This window comes from Centroberyx gerrardi, chromosome 5, assembly GCF_048128805.1.
Source record: "Centroberyx gerrardi isolate f3 chromosome 5, fCenGer3.hap1.cur.20231027, whole genome shotgun sequence".
Classification (NCBI taxonomy): domain Eukaryota; kingdom Metazoa; phylum Chordata; class Actinopteri; order Beryciformes; family Berycidae; genus Centroberyx; species Centroberyx gerrardi.
In genome coordinates, this window is record NC_136001.1 from 28,777,597 (window position 1) to 28,800,920 (window position 23,324).

The following is a 23,324-nucleotide window of genomic DNA, read 5'->3' on the forward strand; positions in this document are numbered from 1 at the left end:
ATCCCGGTCTTAAAGATTGTCTAATCTAATTTATGCATACATTCACATGTGCTCTTGTAGAATTGTACGTGGAAAATAAAGTCTTAACACTTTCTTAGCCAACCATAAGGCAAAATAGGCAAAATAGGGTTAGTGGGTGTCAGTTGGGTGACAGGGTTTCAACAGGGGGCGCCATAGTGCAGTTGTGGATTGGGCCTTTAAAGAATTTTATTATGTGGATGCCTCTATTCGTACTTTTATCCTGCTTTAGTATTGCAGGTAATTATTTCTTGAATGTGATACAGTAGAACACAATTTGTTTATTGTAAAATAATGTCTCTTAGCTAACAAATTATCACACCATTCCTTCCTAGCTTCTGATGGTGGAAAAGAGATCAAAACTAGATTTTTTTAAGCTTGGGAACGGAGCAAAAGTACAGAAAAAGGGTGAGACTTCTTCAATGGACTTTTATACTCATATTTATAAAACCTTTTGTGACTCAGGAAGCCATTCAGTGAGGATTCTTTATTACTGTGAATTCTGGGTTTTTCACAGTCTTTTTCACAGAGGAAAGTCACCGCTGTACACAGTAAACACTGTAGGAATATATACTGCAGGGATATGATAATGATGAATGTAGCTGACTGTGTGTTTGCCTGGGTCTGTGCATGTGTACATACTATAACTCTCCCTTCTGGCTTGTCAGGCAGAGTTAAACAGGCTTCTCAGGAGAGCTACAGTGTCTCAGGTTGGAGTTGGCCGGTGCTAGACCCGTGTGTTAACCCAGTCAGCCTCTCTAATGGCTCATCCTCCCTGGGCCTGCCTTCATCATAAATAATTTGCTGCTCCCCTATAAGAGTGCTTTATCTGTAATTAGGCGTCCAGAATGTGCCACTATCACCTTGCGTTGGAATCTACCACACACACACCGACACTCCCGTCTCCTAAATCGGATTAGAAGCGACATAAAGGTACAGGAGTTTGGACAGGAGAGACTAAAATTAGACACGGTGGCTGATTCTGTTGCAAATTGGAAAGGACACAAATGCTCATAGTGCAGTGCAGTACATGCATTCACACTTTAATGCACATGTGCATGTTTGCGTTCAGGCGTACCTTCCTGTCCATACTCTCACACACGCTACTCTCCCCTAGGATGGATTGTCTGTAGCTGTTTTATCAAAACAAGTTGGCATTTGTTCTCACACACTCTCTTCATTGGGGAAGTACTTATGTGGCGTCTTACTTAAAGAATACTATAGAGAGATTTCAGGTGACATTAACGCACCCTCTGGCGGCCATATTGGAGGTTCACGGTGGCTGTGAACAGCGGATTGCATTTCTAAATGTACAAAGAATTAAAAAGTTATGGTGAATTTCTGTGCTGATTTTGTTGACTGGGTAGTGGTCATTTCGCCACTGATATCTGATCAACTTTCTATTTAGATGTCAGCTTGTTAGCTAGCAAATCATAGTATAGTCAGCTAACCATCACTGCCTTGTTGTAAATGCATGTGATTTGCTCACTAGCTAATGCATTTAATAGAAGCTATAGTGGCAAGTAGCTGCATGTTAACATTACCATCAGTTGTTTTGCTAAATTAGCCTGCTGGTCACTTAGCTAGCTAAAGCCAAAGACCAACTGGTTAACTGAGTCGACTCTTCTCAAGCTACAAGTCGGTCTGTGTTTTGGAGTAGAGACTAAAGACAAGACAGTTCACTTAGTCACATAGTAACCTACATTTGGAAACAAATCTACCTTATCAGACTTTTCACTTTTACTTATAATGTTACTGAGTGGATCTACAGCCTACCACAACAAACTTTTTCAGGTACTTTCAGGTACCTTGTTATTCGGAGATTTGTGAGATTAGAGTTAGATTTGATTGATTGATTGATTGATTGATTGATTGATTGATTCATTCATTCATTCATTTTCTTAGGCCTACCTACTTATTTACTTGCTTATTTTTTTTTAATACATTACAACAGAGTTAATTGCCTCCAATTTGTAAATGATCAAAAGTGAGAAAGAATAGGAATCCTATACAAAAAGTACAATACAGGAGCAGATAGCAACTTTCAACCGCAGTGAATGAAATTGAAAGATTGAAAGAGATCCGCACCATCTTTGACTTGCAGGTTAAACACACAAAATGCAGCAAAAGGGATTTTTTTTCCTGTTCAGACTGGCAGCTTACAGAATTCTTAGCGAGGTTCTGCTGCTGGCGTAGTTCTGTGGTTATCTCTGTTACACAACCATCGCCACTGTGGAAGAGACATATGAGATTAATGCTAATGGCTCTGTCAGGATTACACTACACTGAAGACAAGTGGTGAGGGGATGTTTTTGGGACACTTGTGGACAATTACTAGGCAGCTCTCCATAGGTATGGGTCCTTGTTGCTTGTCATTTTTTCCAAAGGGCAAAGTATACCTGTGCTAACAGATGCTTTTAGCAACAAAAAGGAGCACCTGCATGTCTGATTTTGGATCACTGGGAGGGTGAGAAGCCTGCAGAGCTGTCAGTCAGCGCTGAGACGATGTTCCAGGAGTGGAGAAACGTTATCAAGAAACTTTGCAGGGCATCAGTTCCTCAGGCTGTAATGCACACAGGCTCTGAGGAGCTGTCCGCAGTTTCTCACAGAGCAGAGTAGTACAAAAATTCCTTTATATTTCCCCCCCTTTATTAAGTCTGTGCTTTTTATTTTCCCCCCTTGACATGGAAGAGTTATGGCACGGCGGGCAGCGGTCGTAGCGGGGCAGTCTGTCAGTCCTGGGAGGGCTGGAGACACATAGGCTGTATATGTGGCTGCAGTCTCACCTCTCCTCAGAAGCTGTTGTAAGAAGGGGCTGTAATTTGCCTCATGATTCTGGGGAAGAGTACGGCTCCCTTGTTGGTTAAGCCTGTAGCGCTGCCGCTGCAAGTGATTAGTCATAGAGGGTTCCAAGTGTTGTGCTGCGAGAGAAAAAGAGTGATGGCACAGGATGAGAGGAGGAAGTGAGAAGGAGCTGAAGTGGAGAAGATTGTGAGGGTTTCTCAAGCTCACTCACAGCCGAAGACGCCACTGCAGTGCTGTTTCATTCAGTGGAGAATGCAGCACTATGAGTCAGTTATTGAGCCTGCAACTTGTTATGAATGAATGATCGTTCGCTAAAGGTTGCTGTGCCCTAATCATTTAGTCATAACGTGGCTTTGAATAAGCCCTGAAGAGAATGTAGGTACATTGCAAAGCCTTCAGTCCTTCACGATCTCTGACAGGCAAATGAGAGACGTAATGAATTCACGAGAGAGTCGTGCGAGGTTGACGCAGACACCGACAGGCGGTGCGGCGTCTGAACCGGGAGCAGGGGAGGGCCGAGGAGAGCGGGATGGTAATTATTACAGCACAGCCGGAGCTGCGACGCTCCCGCTCCTAGCACACTGTTAAGCAAGTGCCCCGGGACACAGCGATTCCTCGATACAAGAGAGACACGAACCGCAGGCCCAGCGAGACGCGCTGTAGAAAAGGAGACTGTCAGCCGTGAATAATTAATTCAATTGTGTGCGCCCCCCCCCCCCCCCTCCTCCCTTTTTAAAACCTCTGCCACCGTCTCTATTCTAATCCTTCTCCACGCATGCTGCTGATTGATGCAAGTTTCCATCACTCCATTTATTCCCTATCTGCCGTTGTTCTCCTGCTTTTCCTCCCCTCGTTATAGACCGCTCTATTTCTCTCGGCTCCAGATTCCTCTGCTGGCCCGGCAAAGGTTGAAACAGCAATCCTAATATGCTGCATTGCAAGTTTAATTAGTGCACTAAGAAGCCCCCGAGACAGTGCATACCAACTTTTATGTCAAAATTTCCACGAAGCCATTTCCCCTTAAAGTCAAATTTAAAAAGACATAATTCTTGTGAGGTGCAGTAATGAGGCAGTGTGATGATGTTGCAGAATGTTGTTTCTTCCCCAGCGAGCCGTTTTCCGAGAAGTGCTTCCGCCAATACAGTGAAGCACCTCTGAATTAATGCAGTTTGTACCATATAGTGTGAAATAATATATAACACGCTTTGATTTTGTCTCCGTCCCAGGTGACCTTATCTTCTTATTATATAGAAATATTCAGGCAGTGCTGTGCAGAGGTACTTTTGCCACAATTGATAGTGGCAATGCCAGGGTTATGTACCAGTAGATTTAGATTTATTGCAAAACATCAATATTCCACCTTGAGTACACTGTTTATAGAGTAAATCCCAGCACTAATGGATTCTTTTGGCCCTTGGTTCAGCCTTTCATCCATAAAAGTTCACTCAGAATCAGACAGCTTTAACGTTAATGGGATTTCACTGTTACACAGCAAGCCATAACTTTCATTAGCGCATTTGTATGTTGTACCTTTGGAGCATAATAGCTGCAATGCTATATTTCATTTATTATGGTTTAAAATAATCAGATGGCAGCGTTTCAATAACCACAGCTGTTGGGCTACTTTCTTATCATTTAAATGAGGACTTGTGTTTAAAAATCAGCCCTGGAGTCTGTCATTAATTTAGAGCTATTAAGATTACTGATGGGGTAAACTGTCCCGTTCCAATAACACTCTTTGCTGCATCTCCCACATGAATCTCCTGTCATTGATGAACAATAACAAAGCAATGTGACTCAAAGTACACTAAGTACCAGCCAACTTCCATGTCTTATTCACAATGTAATGATCAAGTTTCAGAACAACCACCAGATCCTAAGGTAAATTGAACCACTCAAGCCAAAAGCAACCCCATATTGTATAAGACATACAGTATCAGAAAGATTGAAGGGCCAGTCCTTACGCCTACCTACATACCTTTATAGTGTTGGTCCTAAAGTAAGACGGCCCTCTTTATGTCGGGTTCCAGTGCTTAATTTTCTTGTCAGGTGTGACTTTTGGACTCAAGCCAACACCCTCACACCTGTCATTTCTATGTGTTTTTTGTGTTTTTTCTGATTTTATGAAGTCAGACACTTGACCTGAAAATGACTGTTATGCTTCCCATGTGGTTGGATTAGTTTAAATCCATGTCTGCACTACTTTTTACATCTCTTTACATCGCTTGTATGCACATCAATGTCACATCAGTCAACGCTGTCCAGCCAACAAAATGCAATGTTCACAGAGGCATATGAGTCTGATATTTTTATTTTGATAGTCTGAACAGCAAAAGATCACATGGATTGAATCTTTTCAGATCAGATTTAAGCCACATTCGTAGGTGGTTTGAGATCCGATTCAAATCACTTCTCTGAAAATACGACCTGACCTGTCGGATCAGGATTCAAGTGTTGTTTTGCGACATGTACTTGATGTCACACGTTGTGACAGGAAGAGCAGAGAACAACAAACATGGAGGAGATCCAACCAGGGAAAACCACTGTACAAATGAAGAGGTTTCATGGCTCCTCAACAACATGACATACACTGCCCTCCTCCGCTCCGTCGCTGACGTCTCGTACGATGAATGTATTCTACACCGCAACGAGAAAACGGCATCATAGAACCAGTCAGAATAAACTGACGTGACGAGCAGTAACAGTCAGCCATAAAGATCACATTTGAAAAACAAATCGGATTTGCCTCGCTGTCTGAACATGGTGGGCGCACTCCCATCACAGTCTGACCACTCCAGTATCTGGTTTTTGTGCATCCTGTCACTTAATGCATCTTGGTGTTAAATGTCACACTGAAACAAGTGTATCTGTAGCCCAGGTTTTGTTTAAAAGCTCTATAACCAGTCCCAAGTTTGCAATTTGCCTTCAATCATCAGCAATGCCTAATATAAGGGGCTTTAAGTGAAGGTAGAGCTAATTTGCTGCGATTTTCTGTTCTCCTCCAGTCAAAATGTTTGGCTTGGAGGCCTTTGCTTACGAAGAAGCGTACTTTCCTTGCATCCTTCACTTGCAGTAGCACCTTTCTTCACAGCAAGAGGTAGCGAGAGTTAACCGTTGGCAATTAGAGCCCCTTCCTCTCACCGGTCTGTGTTAAGCCTGTGCGATTGTCGCCATGCCCATCTGTGTTGACCTTATCATCTCCTTTCAGCTGAAGGCAAAGCCCTATCACAGACTCTTGGGCAATCCCCGGAGATCAGCGGGGATGAAAGAAAATGAATGTCAGGGATGTTTATTTCCTAATAGCTGGAGAGCTTGTCCTTGTGGGGCTGAGGCTCCAACCAACCCCAAGGAACATCGTGAAAGAGTGAGAGAGAGAGACAGTGAGAGAGATAGACAGAGAGAGAGATGATATTTTAGAGGGCAGAGCCTTGAGCACTCAGCAGTCAAAACAGTAGTGTGTTTATCCAAACCCCCTCTAGAATTGAGTTCAGGAGAAGGAACAGTGAACAATACTCTGCAGCAAATGCTCATTTCAAATTCAAAAATGAACTGTGCATGCACGCCCATTCAGATATGCCCCGGGTATTTACAGTTTAAAGGGGCATTTCACGGATTATTCACCTCAATACTATTTCGTCCTTATCTTCCCCAATAAAGAAAGACCTCAACAACTTTTAATTAGATTTTTAGTTGCAATGCTTGGTTTTGATTTTCATTTGTATTAACCCATAGTTACTATTTTAAGTATATAAAACAACTCATTGCCTTATAAAATCCAACTTTTTCCAACAATATCCCTTAATGAGGCTTTGGGCCTCAATAATTTGTGTGTCCTTACTACATCATTACTACATTTTTTTAGGCTGCTTTAGGCTGCAGGTTTGTTTATGAAAAACTTTTTTGCATTTGGTACAGACTTGGCACAGTGCATCCTCCCTTTTAGCAATTGCAGAGGCAGAGGGAGAGTAAGGTGGAAAAAAAAACAGAGTTGAAATGTAGACAGAGAGAGAAAGAGGAACTAAGATGTTCAAAAACAAGCAAACACGGTCTCGGTCGAGGAATTTCATGGTGGGATTAGTGCGAGCGGCTGCTCCCTCACGTAGGTAAGGTTTACCATCCCAAACAGATAGCAGCTCTTTCCCTGTGGCACGGCCCAACAGCAGCAGCAGGTATAATAATCCCCCTCGCCGCTGCGTTTAAAAGTCTTGACACAGTGCGCATAAGCACTGTGTTTAGCTTAATCCTAAGCTTTATCCAGACTCGAGCGCTACAGTTTCCCCATCGATTTCAACGGGCACCAGAAAAACCTAATTTGCTCACTGCCTCGCCCGGCTGGAGGAAGCGCCGTGCCTCCTAATAAGCCCAGATCTTTATCGTTATCCATCTTCTGTCCCATAAATCTTCACTGCATCTGCGGAAAATCCTCGGTGATATAGCGGCCTGCCCCTAGCGGGCCCCGCCGGCCGGCGCGGGTCACACATTGGGCTATAAAGCATTCGCGAGCCATCGATCGGCGCTCCCTAAGGGTAGATAACAGTCAGAACACGGGGTGATAATGCTTGACTGTTGCTGATGGTGCCGGTCAGCCCAAAGCGGGGGCCCATTATGCAGCCTCGGTTATGTGACACCACCAGCATCCGGCTCTTTTCCGCTTGAGCTAGTTCGCAAATTCTTCATCCATTACCATAATTCACACGTTGTCTAAAAACGGGAGTACTTTTAGGCTTTATCTCTGCCTCGCTGTTTGGTGTGAATGCCCGTGTCTCCCGAGCCGGGCTGACAGAGATCATCAGAGAGAGAGGAGGAGTGCGTTTCACGGTGAACCTGTAAGATGAGGGTCTGCACATTGACTGGGCACAGAAAGCTCACCCAGAACCACAAAATCACTGTTTGTTCGCTTTATTGGATATGGATTTTACTTTGAGGTGGAGGTGGGGAGCACATGAAAGGGGAAACTGAACTAGTCTTCAATAATTGTCATCATCATCTTCATGCTCTCTTGCTGTCTCTTTCTCTCTCTCCCTCACCTATATCCTCCTCCTCTCCACTCCCAACACTTTAGCTCTCTTGCTGACTGCTATATAGCTGCCCGCTGAATGGAAATATGCTTCTTTTATTGTCATGCTTGTCGATTAGAGTAATATATATTTTGTCTGATGTGTTTCTTAATAGCTCGCTCCATCTGCCAGACCCACTCTGTAGTGCTTTCATTTAAACCACAGCCTCTGCAGAACTTTCCTTCCATTTATGCAGTGCAACTCCACTAAGCCAAAGCATTTACCACAGAGAGAGACAGACGGATAGAGTGTGAGAGAGAGAGAGAGAGGGAGCAGGGAAAGGTCAGTTCCTCGCATTCGCTCGACGATGCCCGCTCTCGCCTCGGATGAAAAACGAGGTTTAGAGGGAGCGCGCTTTTCCTCGCCGCGTTTTCCGATGCCCATCCGACGCCGGGCCTCGTCCGTTTAGATTGGATTACGAGTCGTTCACAGAGCTGCGCCGAACAGATTGCCCCCCCCCCCCCCCTCGTACATATGACGCCATATTTCTCTCGCAGTCTGCGCTCATTTACATGTGGACATCAATCACCCAGGCTGGCAGTGGAGACGGATGCAGTCGCGTGGCTGGGAAAGAAATATTATTTAGCCTTTCTTCATCTGGAGAAATTTTGCTGTGCAATCGTTTTCAGCAACGCCCTACTTTACATTCATACAGTTCCACAGATTCACACCAGGGAGCTGGTCATGACTGCAGTCTTGTACTGATGGCCGCTGAGCAGCTTCACCGGACTAATTAAGAGTTCAGTGCCTCCTTCAAGGGCAGCTCACTGGAGGTTGTTGAGGGAGGGAAGAGCGTTACTCTTAATTCTCCCCGCCAGATTTTCCCACCCAGTCCTGGGATTTGAACCAGAGACCTTCTGATTCCAAACCCCCTCGTCTTAACTGACCTCATCTGCTTTTATATTGTAATCTATTCCCTCTGAGTAGGCCTAATAATTAATAATAATGAATTCACATTTAACCAGCAGTCAGCGCATTGTGAAATCAGCCTCTTGTTCAATACACATTCACATCACGACCATGTATGATCAGTTGTGGGGCATCACATATTTGAGATCAGAATTGAATTCCTCTATGGAACAAAAGATTCTCTCTAGATTAGAAGATTAGAAGATAAGATTATGTTGACTGCCTGTCGCCACACAGGGATGTAGGCACACACACTCTCACACACACACACGCACCAGAGAGTGAGTGTGTTATCGTCGCAGGCTCCCAAAACAGCTGATTCACCACTCATTCTGGGATCTATGCTCCTGACTGTACAGGGAGAAAAAAAAAATACAAAAACCCCTTCTCTTCCCTTGAAACACAAAAATAACACGCCAATTAAGCTGACCGTAAAATCTGAAATCCTCTGTAAGAACCTGCAGTAGAGTCGGATAGGTCGGTCTCAAATTTCACTCCATGCTGTTTTGAGAGCGGCGGAGAGAGGCTGTGCCGCAATTAGGCGCGCGAGTGTTGATGCAGAGCTCGTAAAGTGCTTTAATTCGTCTCCGAGTCCTGCGGTGCTCTGCCCGTAATTGCCGGCTCCCTTTCTTGATTGGAAATGCTTCACTTGTTGCTGAGGTTGCCTGTCTGGGCTTGCGGATCGCATTAGCCCGTTCTCCTCCCGCTCCCTGACCCCTGTGGATTGCATCTTTCACCCCATGCCAGCACTGACACTGGTACACTCAGTCCCGCCTTGCTTCACTGCAACACCACTCCTTACACCCGTTCCCCCTCCCCTAGCAATTTCCTCTGTAAATTAAATCCCAGCATAAAGTTGAGCCCCTGCAGCACATCCTCACGCACCTCTCCCTGCCTGTGCTCCTTGTTAATGCAGGATTATGAAAGGCCTTGTTACAGTAGTTAAGCGAAACAATCCGCCGCATTGATACCGCCTCTGGTGGCTCTTTAGCTTCAGCTCCTCCACCTTTTTGAAAGGCTTCCTCAGCATTTACTGGTGTGACTCTTTACGACCGAGGGAAGGCAGGCTAAACTTTTGCCCAGTCATCATCTAGTGTAATAGCATGGCGCATTACGAGGCCAAGCTGAGGAGAAATCATTAGCTGGGTGGGAAGCTGGAACATAACGTCTTGATAGATTGATGGGAGTCTTCTCTCTTCTTTTTATTCCTCTCTTTATCTCTCTCTCTGTGTCTCTCTCTCTCTCTCTCTCTCTCACCACAGGTCAGGAGTGGCCATGCCATTTGGCTGTTTAACAATCGGGGAAAAGAAGGATTATAACAATCCTTCGGAGGTGACAGATAAATATGACCTGGGACAGATTGTTAAATCGTGAGTACCTCATCCGCTGCTTGTAGAACCACCTATCCTCTATATACTTTTAAAAGATGCAGTGGCTTTATATCAACCATTTAAGACTGACTGAATCTTTTTATTAGTATTGCCATATTGTTCTGTGGGAATGGACCACTTTGATATTCCAGTGTGTGATTCGTGAGCTGCCCTTATCTTTTCATTTCAGGGAGGAGTTCTGTGAGATATTTCGGGCCAAGGACAAAACTACGATGAAAATGTACACATGTAAAAAGTTCCTGAAAAAGGATGGAAGGAAAGTCCGCAAGGCCGCCAAAAATGAGATCCTCATCTTAAAGATGTAAGTGGCTGTCTTCATCATTAATTGTGCTTCATTGCTGTATAAAACAGTGAATGATTAGTCTTGTGGTAAGATTTTCAAGCTCCACAAAGAGTTTTTGTTGTTTCCCTTACCTTATCTTCAACACTGTATTTTCATTGTCATTCATTCATTTTGTGTATTTTTTTAGGAAAACCCCCGCACAGAAAAAACAAATCTCGCTTTGCTTGTTTTTATAATAATAAAAAAAAAAGTAAAGCAAACCCTGAGTGATCGCACACGGCTGCCATTTCTAAGAGCCTTGTTTATCTGAGACATTCTTCTCATCAGCCGGTGGCAGCTTCTCTTTCATTATCTCACTTTTTAGCAAAACCCACATTAGCATAACCTGGGCCTTATCAAAGCACTTTGTTACAGACAGCAGGTGAGGCAGAGAAGCTGGATGGAAAAAGCCGGTGCGCGTAATGGGAGATGAGGGTGTCATGTCTTTCAAAACACTGACCCTATAGTGTCCTGCCATTTCAGTTGAATTCTCGCATGATGGCAACAGGAGGATTTTACGAAAGAGCTGGCGTGCTCAACTCACAGTCTTTAGAGTGTAATGGGTGCAGACCCAAAAATCACAAAGATAACAGCACTCACAGATAAGTGTATATCACTTCTTTAATGATGCACACCAGCAAAAAAAAAACAAAAAACACGGATGTGTTTCAGCCCTAGGCTTTCCTCAGCAACAGGAGGATTTTGTCAGCTTCATAGATGCTCATTGCGTTTACAGGATCAGTGACAGGGACAAGTCCATCGTAATGACTGGTTAGCAAATACTCCGAAGCCTCCTTTATCTGTGCACTTGGCATGTACAGCAGCTCGACGGGCCAAATCCACCATGAAGTTCCCTAGCTGGTGCGGCGCTTATCTAAGGCACGGTCAGCTGCTCGATACTGTGCAGCTGCATGGTCATCCTTGTGCACAAATGGACGCATCAAATCATATAAAGCTCTGGCATAAGCCCGCTCATCTGCGGACGGGCGGTTATTTAAACATGCAGATCCCGGGGTTGTGAAGTGAGCTGAATTGATTACGTTTTTTTTTTTTCTGCATGGTTGCCTCGCATCTTGGCTTCCTTAACTATTGTAGTGTGTTATTCATGAGCATTAAAGCAGTGTTGTACATTATGCATCTAACTGAATGAATGATGCAACCGCCACGTCTTTATATCACTCTCTCTCTCTCCCTCTCTTTTGCCACTTGTGTCACATCTCCTCAGGGTGAAGCATCCCAATATTCTCCAACTGGTGGACGTCTTCGAGACCAGAAAAGAGTACTTCCTCTTCCTTGAACTGTGAGTTGAGACGTCTGATGATGGGGGGATGGGGGGTGGGGAGATGGGGAGGATGGGGGTGGGGGGGCTCTCTGCTTGTCTTTGCGGGAGCTGAGGCCTACTGCATGTGTTGATTACGCACTCGTGGGGAATGAGCTGTTGTAGCCCGAGGCCCTGTAGATATGAGAACAGCTCTGAACTTCACTCATTTGGCATTCAGATATGATTGCTTGCTAGCTGCTCCACATTCTCATCAGCATGTGTTCTTGGGGAATTTGATGCATTTCCATGGATGTGTTAAATCTGCGATACTCGCCTCCTCCTCCGAGGACACTTGATTTGTGGGTTTTGGAATTCTAGTTATGATGGAAATGATCAAACACCAGAGGAGTCATCCATATGGAAATGATTAAAATCATCTCCCTTAAACAGGTGCGGTGGATTATGCAATCTTGTCAAAAGTTTTCGGTCTTGGCAAGTGTGTAATTTGCAGTTTTCCACGCTAATTACATAGAAATACAATCAGAGGTTTCTACATTACCACTATTTTTAGATGCTCCAAGCAGCAGAGACATCAGATAAGCTTTTCATTTGAAAATTGGAAAAAGGTGCCTGAATCCTTTAGATGCTGAAACGTTCTCACATTCATAACATTCAACAACAGACTTGTGCAATGTATGATGGGCCTTCCTGTCTCTTCCAAAGTGCAACAGGCAGAGAGGTATTTGACTGGATCCTGGACCAAGGCTACTACTCAGAGCGGGATACCAGTAATGTGGTGCGGCAGGTGCTGGAGGCTGTCGCCTACCTCCACTCCCTGCACATTGTTCACAGAAACCTCAAGGTAACAAGCTACAGCAGTAGAGGTTTTCCAAATCAATGTATACATTGTTATATGTGTGAATGTGAATATGGCAACTCAAGATTTGCAGTTTTACAGCACTGTCGAATGATTTTTACTGTGACCTGAGGCAATTTTTTATCAATTTCAAGTGGTCAAAAATGACTCAAAAACTCACTGTATCAATCCAAAACATGGTGCTGCCACTTAGGACATATAATTGCACTTGGAATGGCAATCCAAGGGTGCCTGCATAATGTCCTAAAGCCTGCCACAGTGTATTCTTTCATTAGGCGAAATTCAATACACTATACTTATCCGGTATTTATGGGCAGAGAAGCTTGTTACACATTGTGAAGCTGCCTGTTGTATTATTCTACTGGGTTCTATCTTTCTAATAATTTATTGCCCTTGTCACACCAAAACCAAGACCAGCCTCTCCACCTCAACCCCCCTTAGAGAGGGGAGAGTGTATAAAAGCATGTATATGAAAATGTATGCATGTATGCACAGAATTAGTTAGAACGGGGTTTAGATTGACAAAATGATTGATATTCAGATGTCAATGTCGCTGATTGGTTTTCTCTTTGAACTGGGTAATTAATAGTATAGTTATTTATAGGATACTTATTTTCAGTCAGCTCATCATTTCTGTCAGGAGGCCGACAAAAAGTCTCACCACTGCAACTCAAACAGTGAAGAGGGCGATCTCAACACATATATTTTTCACTTGGTTGTTTAAATACAAACTGCTGTCATCTTGATATGCCATTTTCCCTAGCTGGAGAACTTGGTGTACTACAACCGCCTGAAGCACTCTAAAATAGTGATCAGTGACTTCCATCTAGCCAAGCTGGAGAACGGACTGATCAAAGATCCCTGCGGGACCCCGGAGTACCTGGGTGAGAATATTAACTTTACCAAGTGGCAAGAAAGCATTAGAGTGAGACATTTCTGGAGAGATTTATTTTACACAGGGACATCGGTGGCAAATGTGATGTGGCAGTCTCCTGTGATTTTAACCATGTGTCACTGCTCTTCTGCAGCTCCTGAAGTGGTTGGCAGACAGAGATACGGCAGGCCTGTGGACTGCTGGGCTATGGGCGTCATCATGTACATACTGTAAGTCCTGTTATGAAACATGCAGGATGAAGATTTTTGTCCTGCACAGTGAAATAGGAGAGAGGGATTATGGATTTGTTTCTGTCCCTGCATTCATGGATTAGTCGCATGTGATAGCTCAGAAACTATTGGCCTGATTTTAATAAAATATAGATGAATGATTAGGGATGGGACGATCGAAATTCAATATATCGCAATACAAAAATGTGACAATACGTATCATGGGGCAGAAAAATGAATCAGGGTATTTTAATTCTGCTCTAGTAATCACAAATGAGACGGCTTGCCCATCACAAGCTCTCCATTGAAATTATGTTATTTGCACTTTGTAATGGCATTTCTAAATTGTTGTTTACATTCTAGCAAGCCAATGACATTGCTAGAAATATTTATGGCTCAGAAATAAACATAATTCTGCGCAGTCATACTTTGTTGTCATTGAACTTTTATTTATCACATCGTATCGTAGTTGTATCGAATTGTGAACCTGTAGGCTTGTTTGATATTAGGAAAAGATACTGTATTATGTCCCATTATACAATAGGGTTTGTTTAGATATGGGATATTCATATGCGCAGGCAGCCAACCGCATTGTGTTTGCATTGTCTTAGACGTTTGTGTATAGATGATTCTAGGGGTCTGATGCTTTTTACTCTGCTACCGCAGGCTGTCAGGCAACCCTCCTTTCTATGATGAAACTGACGACGATGATTACGAAAACCATGACAAGAACCTGTTCAGGAAGATCTTGGCAGGCGATTACGAGTTTGACTCTCCATACTGGGATGACATCTCTGATTCAGGTACTTTTAAGATGAAGCAAATACTCCGGAGGTACACATTGACAGCTTGCTGGGTAAACATTTCAAATTGGGGAGTGTTTCCCCTGTTAGCGGTTGAGTGTTCAAAAGCATATCATATTTATATTCCTATCCAACAGGAGAATAAACCTATTGTTTGTTGAGTTCTTCCTGTGTGATTGTTTTTTTTCTGGCAGCTAAGAGTCTGGTTGCTCGTCTGATGGAGGTGGATCAAGACCAGAGACTGACAGCTCAGGAGGCTATAAACCATGAATGGTAGGACAGCATAGTGTCTCACATATTGCACAGACCCTTTATATCATACCAACGTGATCAGACTGTTGTGTAATCAGAATGGCTGCAGCAGTGTGTTGCTTGCTTGTGGTAAGGTTAAGCAGTCCTTGCGTAAGTTTGCCTGTTTAATAAAATGAACCATGAATTGAGTAATGGTGTGTGCAGCACCCCGTATTTTTGTGGAACTGGTGTCCAAAGATAAGCAAAGCATAAAGCCCTGTTGTGAAGTTGTATTTTTCCCATTTTTGTACACCAGGATCTCTGGGGGTGCAGCTTCAGATAAGAATATCAAGGAAAATGTCTGCGCACAAATAGAGAAGAACTTTGCCAAAGCTAAGTGGAAGGTAAGCCTTTGTGTTCTCTGTTCCAGGAAGCCCTTTTTTCACAAAGTTCAACAGCAGTTGTACGGTCCTTGAACGAGGAGGTAGCGCAGTATTGCGTAACTGTGAGTTGAGGCAGCCCGGTGAGACTTGGTGTACTCTGAGTAAGCTTTCAGGGTACGGCACCTACTTGAGCTGCGCCTGCTCTGATTCTCTGCATGCCTCCTCCCACAGAAAGCCGTGCGGGTCACCACCATCATGAAGAGACTGAGAGCGCCCGAGCAGAGCGACTCCAGGGCGGCCAGCCCCGCGGCCGGAGCCCCGGCGGACCCCGCGGCTCCCCAGGCCGCCGCCGACCCCTCCGCGGCGTCGGCTGCCGCGGCGCCCGAGGGCGAGCCCGCCGCGGTCACGGAGCCCCCCGCCGGAGCGGAGAGCGGCCAGCCGGCGGCGGAGGCCGGAGCCGGGGCGGCGGCCTCGGCCTCGGCCCCGGAGCCGGAGCCGGAGCGGCCCAGCCCGGTGCCGCAGGAGGCCGAACCCGCATCGCGTTGTAACGGAGAGGCTTCAGCTCCTCTCCAAGCAGCTGCCGAGGCCGGGGACGAGCAGGGTTAGACCCCCCCCCCCCCCCCCCCCCCGCACCCCCACCCCACCCCACCCTGCTGTGACCTCTGCAGTCCCCCACCGACTCCTGCACACTGTACATTAGTTGCTAGCATGGTGACACTGACTCTGCTTCTCTCTCACTTGCAGCATTAGTATCATCTCATGGAGGCTGTGTGCTATCTTTCCTGAGTGTCGCATTGCATTGGCTTTCCTTTTACATGTATTGTGTCTTTTTACAATGACCCTCTTGGCTTTCACGAAGGTGTTTTATGTCGGACTATTGCCGCCACCGCTATCTCCACACATCTGAGTTTTAGGGGCAAAACAGATTTACTGTAGGGCCGTGGCTTACAGCTAAATTCTTCGTTCTGAATCCTCTCTTTTAGTGATAAGAGAATACAGGGAGACATAATTGTGCTGAAAACGGCTTTGATTCCTTTTTAATGAGCCAACTTTGGAAACTTTCTCTCCCCCAGTTTTGCTATTACAGTATTTGTTCTGTTATAATGGTAGTCAGTAGGATACCAAACAGCTTCGCTTTGCTCCTGAAATTTTTATTATGTACCGTAATATCTAGTATGTAGTGGTCCAACCTTAGTTTCACACAGAAGATCATGTATTCCTTTCAGAGGGGAAACATTGTTCTCTTTCTTATATGTTATTGTCTACACTGACCAATTATTGTGAAACGATGCTGAGATTGGTCACTGGGAGTTTTTTATGCCCAGTATTGTATTTTGAGATAGGCAGCTTCACACGCACGAGCGTGCACGCACACCAACACACACACACGCACACACACACACACACACACACACACACACACACACGCACATGCGCACACAAACACAAACACACACACTATGTTCCTTTGCTAGCTTCCTGCTCAGGAAAGAACCTCATAGCTGTAAGTGTAAAGATTCTGTATATAGAGACCTTTGTAGAAGTAGCCAAAACAGCATGCGTTCTCACTTTTTGCTGTTGATTTTACATTTATAACCACTTGGTGGATAAAGATGCGCTACTTGGCCTTTACACACTCTGCCAACCTTGTCTTATCGTCGGCCACAGCACTCTTGCCTCTGAGCAGAAGCCTTGCTGAGGCTAATGTTCTTTTCAAAAGCCCACTGTACGTCATGCTGTCCATCCACACTGTACATCTAGTGCCCCTGCTGTAAATGTAAGTGTTCTGAAAATTAGTTGTCTCTGTTACATAGTAGTTTCTATGCATCAAACTTAATTTGTAGCTCATCTTTATAGATACATCACAGCAGGCTTCATGACATCTTTATCCATCATGTGAGGAACTGTCTCATTCTACCTGTATCTGACTTGATTTGATTATGTCCTTTGTCTTAGGATATTGACTCTAATGCCACATATGTCTTAATATTCAGTTGCAGTTGTAAAAGAAATAGACTACATGCGATTTACAAGGGAAGACATGCATCATTTTCTCATCACATATTGACTTTGTGGTAACTAGAGTCATCTTCACCAACTCAGCTTTGTTGACCTGTATTGCTGTGGGGAAAAAAAAAAAGATTACAAAGCATTTGTTTGATGTTTTTCAATCTACACTATTATTTATTTATTTATTTATTTATGTATTGATTAATTTGTTTTTTGGTTGTCGATTTATCAGTTCATTTCATTGTTTGTTTACTGCATAGATTTTCAGCTATACTTGATGAACAATAACTACAATATATCCATTTTAATTGTCACTGGTCCCCTTGAGCATCAATAATGAGCTACAGAAGAAGTTCTCTGTAATCACCCTAGAGTAAATTGAGCAATACTCGACTGGCTGCAGAAACTGTGATTCCTGGTGTCCTTTCAATACAGTCCATGTACCTGTGAGTAGAAGTCTGTAGTCCTCGCCAACCGTCAGTCCCCTGGCCCATCCAGATGGCCACTTAACCAACACGCGGCTGCTGTCAAATAAGTGTGGGGAGGGGGGCGGCTAAGATCATATTAGTCACGCCTCTGACCTGTGAGTCCCCACCTGATTTCCTGTGCCGCTACACACTGCACCTTCTGTACAAAGGGTTTTCATTCCCAGGTGGCAGCAAGACAGCAGTCACATTGTCAATACGATTATTAGACGACATACTTAAACTTAACCGTAATGTGTGATGGGCTCCGCACGGCCCGCTTGGTCTTACTCTACCCAGTCCCTTGTCGAGAGGCTATGTATTTCTTGTGCGCACCTGTAAATTTATATGGAAATGTGTATCTCAGATAAAATGGGGCAACTACTTTAGAGAAAATCAACTCTAGAGAAAACGAATCGCATTTGCTGTCATTTTTAGAATCTGAAGTTTGACTTTGTTGTTCCAGAGTCTTTTATTTATACATGTATCTCTCACCTTTGAAACTGTGCTAAGGTGGATGGGTGTGCAGATACATTACTCAGATTATACCATTATATAATTTATTTATATTGTCTAACATAAATATGTAGATTTTAATGAGAGGCTTAATCAGAAGAATATCAGAGATTATTTATGTGAATAGATTATTTTGTGTAGTCCATTCTCTTTGTTTAGATGGCAAATAAATACTGTTTAAATACTGTTACACAGTTTAAAGCAATGCTTTTTCCAATGCATTTCTCACTGTATTTAGTATTCCATGTCTGTTCATTTTGCCATGCACTTACAGGTGTATTTGTAGATGTGATGTTTGCCAGGACCAGTGGTCACCTGTAGGTCCTGTCTCGCATTTGTAAGCTCTGTACCGTACTCCTTGACTGAGTTGATGACTTTGATGGTAATAAAATTTACTTCATCTGTTTACTCATCTATGTTGATCTGTCATTTCTCTCCATCTACCTTTCTGAGCCATGTGTCAGACCACTGGCTCAATGAAATGAAATGACAAGTTGTACTAAGTAGACAGAGTGTGCGTAGCGTCGTCTTTGAAAGTAATCTTCAAGTCCAAGTGACGGCTCTATCGAAGGTTTGCAGGATTAGTTAGGAAAATGTGAGAAATAATCAACGTCATCGCACCATGAAGCTGTCCCCCCAACCCGGAGGAGAGCATCTGTGCTAAACTCTCTCAATTAGCACAAGCTTAGCGCCCATCCTGGTGGGGTGTGAACTCATGTGAGAAGAATCCCAGCATTGCCAGTTGGTGCGACTTTCCAGGACACTTGAATTGCATCGCCTTGGAGAGATAACGCGTAATGCACACTTTCTAGCCCCGCTGGGGACTTAAATAGGCTTCCTCTCGGGAGCCTTTTCTCGTTCTCGTGCCCTCTCTCATGCCCGCTGTATTAGTATGCAGCCATCCATACGAGCATTAGGGCTCAGGGGGATCCTAACTCTGTGTCTCTGTGTCATGGGATGACTTCATTAACAGTGTTGGAGGGACAGGAGTGTCTGTTTGCTGTTCCTTCTCACCAGCAACGTAGAGATTAAAGACTACCCATCACAGCCTGTCCTTGCCCAGGGGAGGAGAGACTGTGAATCTTACATGCCACTGTTTCATAGTCTTCACTGTTATTTAGAGATTGCTCATAGAGAAATATTAAAATATCGAATCCTATGGGCTCAACCAAACCTAAATATGCCGTATGTAAATGTTGTGAAACTGAAATAGTTCCTGTACATTGTGGAATGGGCCATGTAGTGCAGCGGATACAGAGAAACAAATTATAGCAAGTGTGTTAAAGTATCTAGAGAGAATGGATCTACTCTATTCCTACAGCATGCAGCTCCCTGGGCTCTCCGCAGCTCTGCTCGTCATAAGTGCTTCCACTATTGATGTTTCCATCTCTCAGGGTATGCAGGTGACTTTATCAGGCATCATCAGAGACAAAACGATGACGATATTGCCAGGGGAGATGAGGATTATGACAATGATGAATGGATGTGGTTTGTGCCATTGATTTATTGGCAAATAGAGGTTAAGAAGAGATCCATCACAAAGGCTCTGTGTATTCGTTTACCCCCTCACCTTCCATACTACTGAGGTCCTGCAGAAGACTCACATCTCTATTGTTGCAGTTTTTATATGATTAATGCTTGCCATCGTTGCCCGTCTTTAGCAAAAGTGCCTATGTCTAGAACTGAGTCCTATACTGAATTATTGTAAAATGGAGAAAAAAAAAAGGGAAAATCAACCTTTGATTCTTCAGTTCTGTAGTGTAAGACAGGTTGGAGACAGGAGGTTTTAGCAGGACAGGGATGATATGCTCAAGCTCCTCTTGAGGAAATAATACTCTTTGGGATGCTGGAGGAAGCAGCAATGAAAACAGATTTCACTCAAATAGAATTTGTGAGGCGGAAACATTTCCAAAACCAACAAACAGACTGCTGCGCAGCATAAAAGGCAAACACAATACAGTCTATTTTAGCATTTGATAACTGAATGCCATATTTTTTGTGAATTGAAAATCATGTGGTGCATGACCACTATTTCCATTTTTCATCAGCAAAGATGCTGTAACCAACATAACATGACATGTATACATTGCTAGTTTTATACTTATAGGCCGATTCATTTTTTGCATTTCAAATGAAAGTCTTTTCATGATTATTGTAGAATTTATTTGAATTAGAGAAGATTACCCATTCTATATAGAGTAGACACTGGTGCATCTTGCCATCTACTGGGTGATAACATGTAGTGCAGCTGTAAGCAGGACCCATGTTATAATCCAGTGTCACATTACTCACATAGAACCAGCAGAGAGCAGTATTGCTCCCTCTTTTCTCTGCTCTGCTGTGCAGGGTATTGGTGGTCGACAATGGTTATTCCACACTTTCCCCGGAGTCCCATTCACATACAGTTTACTGCAGGAGAATGTCTGAGAATATGAGAACTGGGAGTTCATCAAGCCCCAACATTTGGTGTGACACATAAAATAAAACACTGAGCAACTTTCTCAGCTCAGCTCTTTAACCCAGTTTGCAAGAAAACCCAGGTTGACACACTGATGTCAGCTCATCATCTCCTCAGCGGAGTGAGCTTGGCTGCAGCGGCGGCCAAGTCTGTAGGTCTTCTGAAGGATGTCTGCGAACAAAGGGCCGGTTTCATGGCATGCCAAACTTCTGCCTCTCGCTGTCCTGAGTCCTGAGCCTCTCCGCTCCAACAATGCAGTAAGTGTGTCTGTCAGCTCTCTACACTGTGAGAGAGACGGCCCAGATGGTTGATACCCACAGAATGCCATGTCTGCTCCCTGAGCCACAGACGGCCCGATCACACACACTGATAAGATAGAGCTGAATTCCTTCATTTGAATGATGCGAGTGACGGCCACGGCTCGGCATTATGTCATGTCATATGCCACTGTGGAGATAATGCCCCACAATAATACGTCTCTTTTAGGTGTGGTAAAGAATAGTGCACAGAAACGCCTTTGATCGGATTCTCAGGGGTCGACCTTTGTTGTGAGTAGTGTTGAATTCCCAAAATGTGGCTTGCCATCTATTAAGGATGTTGTCAGCTTGGTTTCAAGCCAGTTTCTGATTCATCTGGGAGATGCAGAGGTGGCTGGATTTGATGTGATGTGGTTCTACATCCGCTTTGATGGATGATGACACGGCCGTAATTTAAACAGCCACATCAGGGGATGCTGACCCTGGATATCGGTCTCCTCTGTTGAGGATTGGTGTCTAACTCCCACCGCGACTCCCCTCGGCTGCTCCGTGGAGATCAGATAAGCCGGGGGAACAGTGCTGTGTCTATGGGGCAGGATGGAAAAGGGGACAACAGAGTCGTGTCAAGCCCAGACGGCAAGTGATGCCCGGGAGCCTGTGATGGCTTTCCAAGCTGTCTGAACTTTTGCCTGTGTTGTCCTGAAACAAACCCATGCTGGGGTGAAAAGGTGGGCACACGCTCCTGCAGTGAGACACAATCTGTCCTCCAAATTTCAAATGAGTCATCAGGGTTACATGGGGACGGATGAACTTACGATGATTCTCTTTATGGGATGGCCTCGCCTGCCTTTGCGAAATGCAGACGTTACTTTAGTGTAGATGTGGGTATTCAGATGACTGAAGGGTGTGATGTTAGCTACAAATTTATGAGGACGGAGTAAATGTTTGCTGCACAGTCAGTCCAACTTCAGATGACTGATCTGTTTTCATCCATAATTTATGTGAGTAAAAACATGAGAGCGAGACACGTTTTGCATCGCTGCTTCTTCAGGTTCGCTCATCATGTTTTTACTGACATAAATTATGAATAAAGGCAGATCAGTCATCTGAATAAGTCGATCTGAGAGTGCAGCAAACATTTATTCCTTTTTGGATATTCAGATTCCAGTTTGAATTTCTTGTTATGACACTCTATACTAGGTGAATCTTCATGCTGAAGTATAGGTTTGTATACATGATATGTGTACTGTACATGATGACACAACTATACACCACCCCTGAAGGTATTCTATTCATCTGACCAGTGTAAGGAACATAGTATTTAAAGGCCTGTTATTCCAACCCTCCTACCTTTTATTGTATGTACACCTCCGCCTTTTAATGGCACAACAGCAGGACTTCATCCAAGGCTGGACCTGCCTTAAACCCTTGAGAGCTGCACAGTGCTGGCACCAGTGGGGGCACCTTCTTAAGTTCTTGTACTCCATCTCAACCACTCCTGTGCTCTTCCTCAATGACTGTTTTCACTCTCTCTCTCTCTTTCTCTCTCTGTCAGTTTGACCTAAATCGTTAAGGGAGAATGTGAGTCACTCTTGGGCTGATCAGGGGTCAGCTCTGCTGTCTAGGCTTTTACGAGGTGCAGAAACCCTGTTGGGCCTGACTAAAGCACGCTACCCTGACCTGACCACAGCCTGTCCCCCCGGGGTGCTGGAGCCAGACTGGGCCTCCATGTGCTCCCATCACCCACTCCATCTGATTCATGGTAGGATGGAAATAATACTACCAACTGGGGGTCTTGAGAAGAGTCTGTTGTATTAAAAACAAATGCCCAAATGGACATGCAGAAAATCTTAGTCAACACAAGATTTCAGAGTAACATGCAGAGTAGTCATTAATACCCTCATTAATGCCCGATAATGACTGGCCTTGGGCTTGTAAGTGTACCAGTCAGCTTAGAAATCTTATTGCACAACATCACAGATGGATTTCAGACACTTAAAGGGGCATTAAGTCATTTATGACTTTTATCGACCTCTGTTGGTGATCAAGGAATTGCAACAACAGTGACAGGTCTCTGGCACAGCTTACAGTGTAAGTGACACAAATAATAAAGTCAAACTAATTACATCTAGTGAAGAGGTGATATATCATGATGCACAATAATACTGATTTGCTTTTTTGGCTTGAGAACAAAATGTGTTCACTTGCCTGATTTTGTGCTATGGGACACATCTTAGTTAATGCACCTTTAAGCACTCATCAGGCCTCACCTGTATTAAATGATAAAGATTAGGACCTTGCATAATTCATATTCATAATGCTCCGTGATAAAGACACAGAGAGAGACAGCAAGAGAGAGAGAGAGAGACAGAGAGACAGACAGAGAAACTCCTCCAATGTTCTCCCATTGCAAACAGAAATGCCATGTGTATATTTTATACAAATGTGCGTACATATC

The 23,324-nt window shown here is 44.1% G+C and overlaps 1 protein-coding gene across 1 annotated transcript; it reads left to right on the forward strand.

The window, feature by feature from the left end:
• The first annotated feature begins 10,055 nt into the window (after nt 1-10,055).
• LOC139929909 (caM kinase-like vesicle-associated protein) lies at nt 10,056-15,767 on the forward strand. The gene is made up of 10 exons (XM_071922980.2): nt 10,056-10,159; nt 10,350-10,481; nt 11,728-11,802; nt 12,487-12,625; nt 13,404-13,524; nt 13,669-13,744; nt 14,411-14,547; nt 14,742-14,820; nt 15,095-15,182; nt 15,393-15,767. The coding sequence occupies exons 1-10, from the start codon at nt 10,065-10,067 to the stop codon at nt 15,765-15,767; spliced, it is 1,317 nt and encodes a 438-aa protein (XP_071779081.2). The 5' UTR covers nt 10,056-10,064.
• Nucleotides 15,768-23,324: the final 7,557 nt, after the last annotated feature.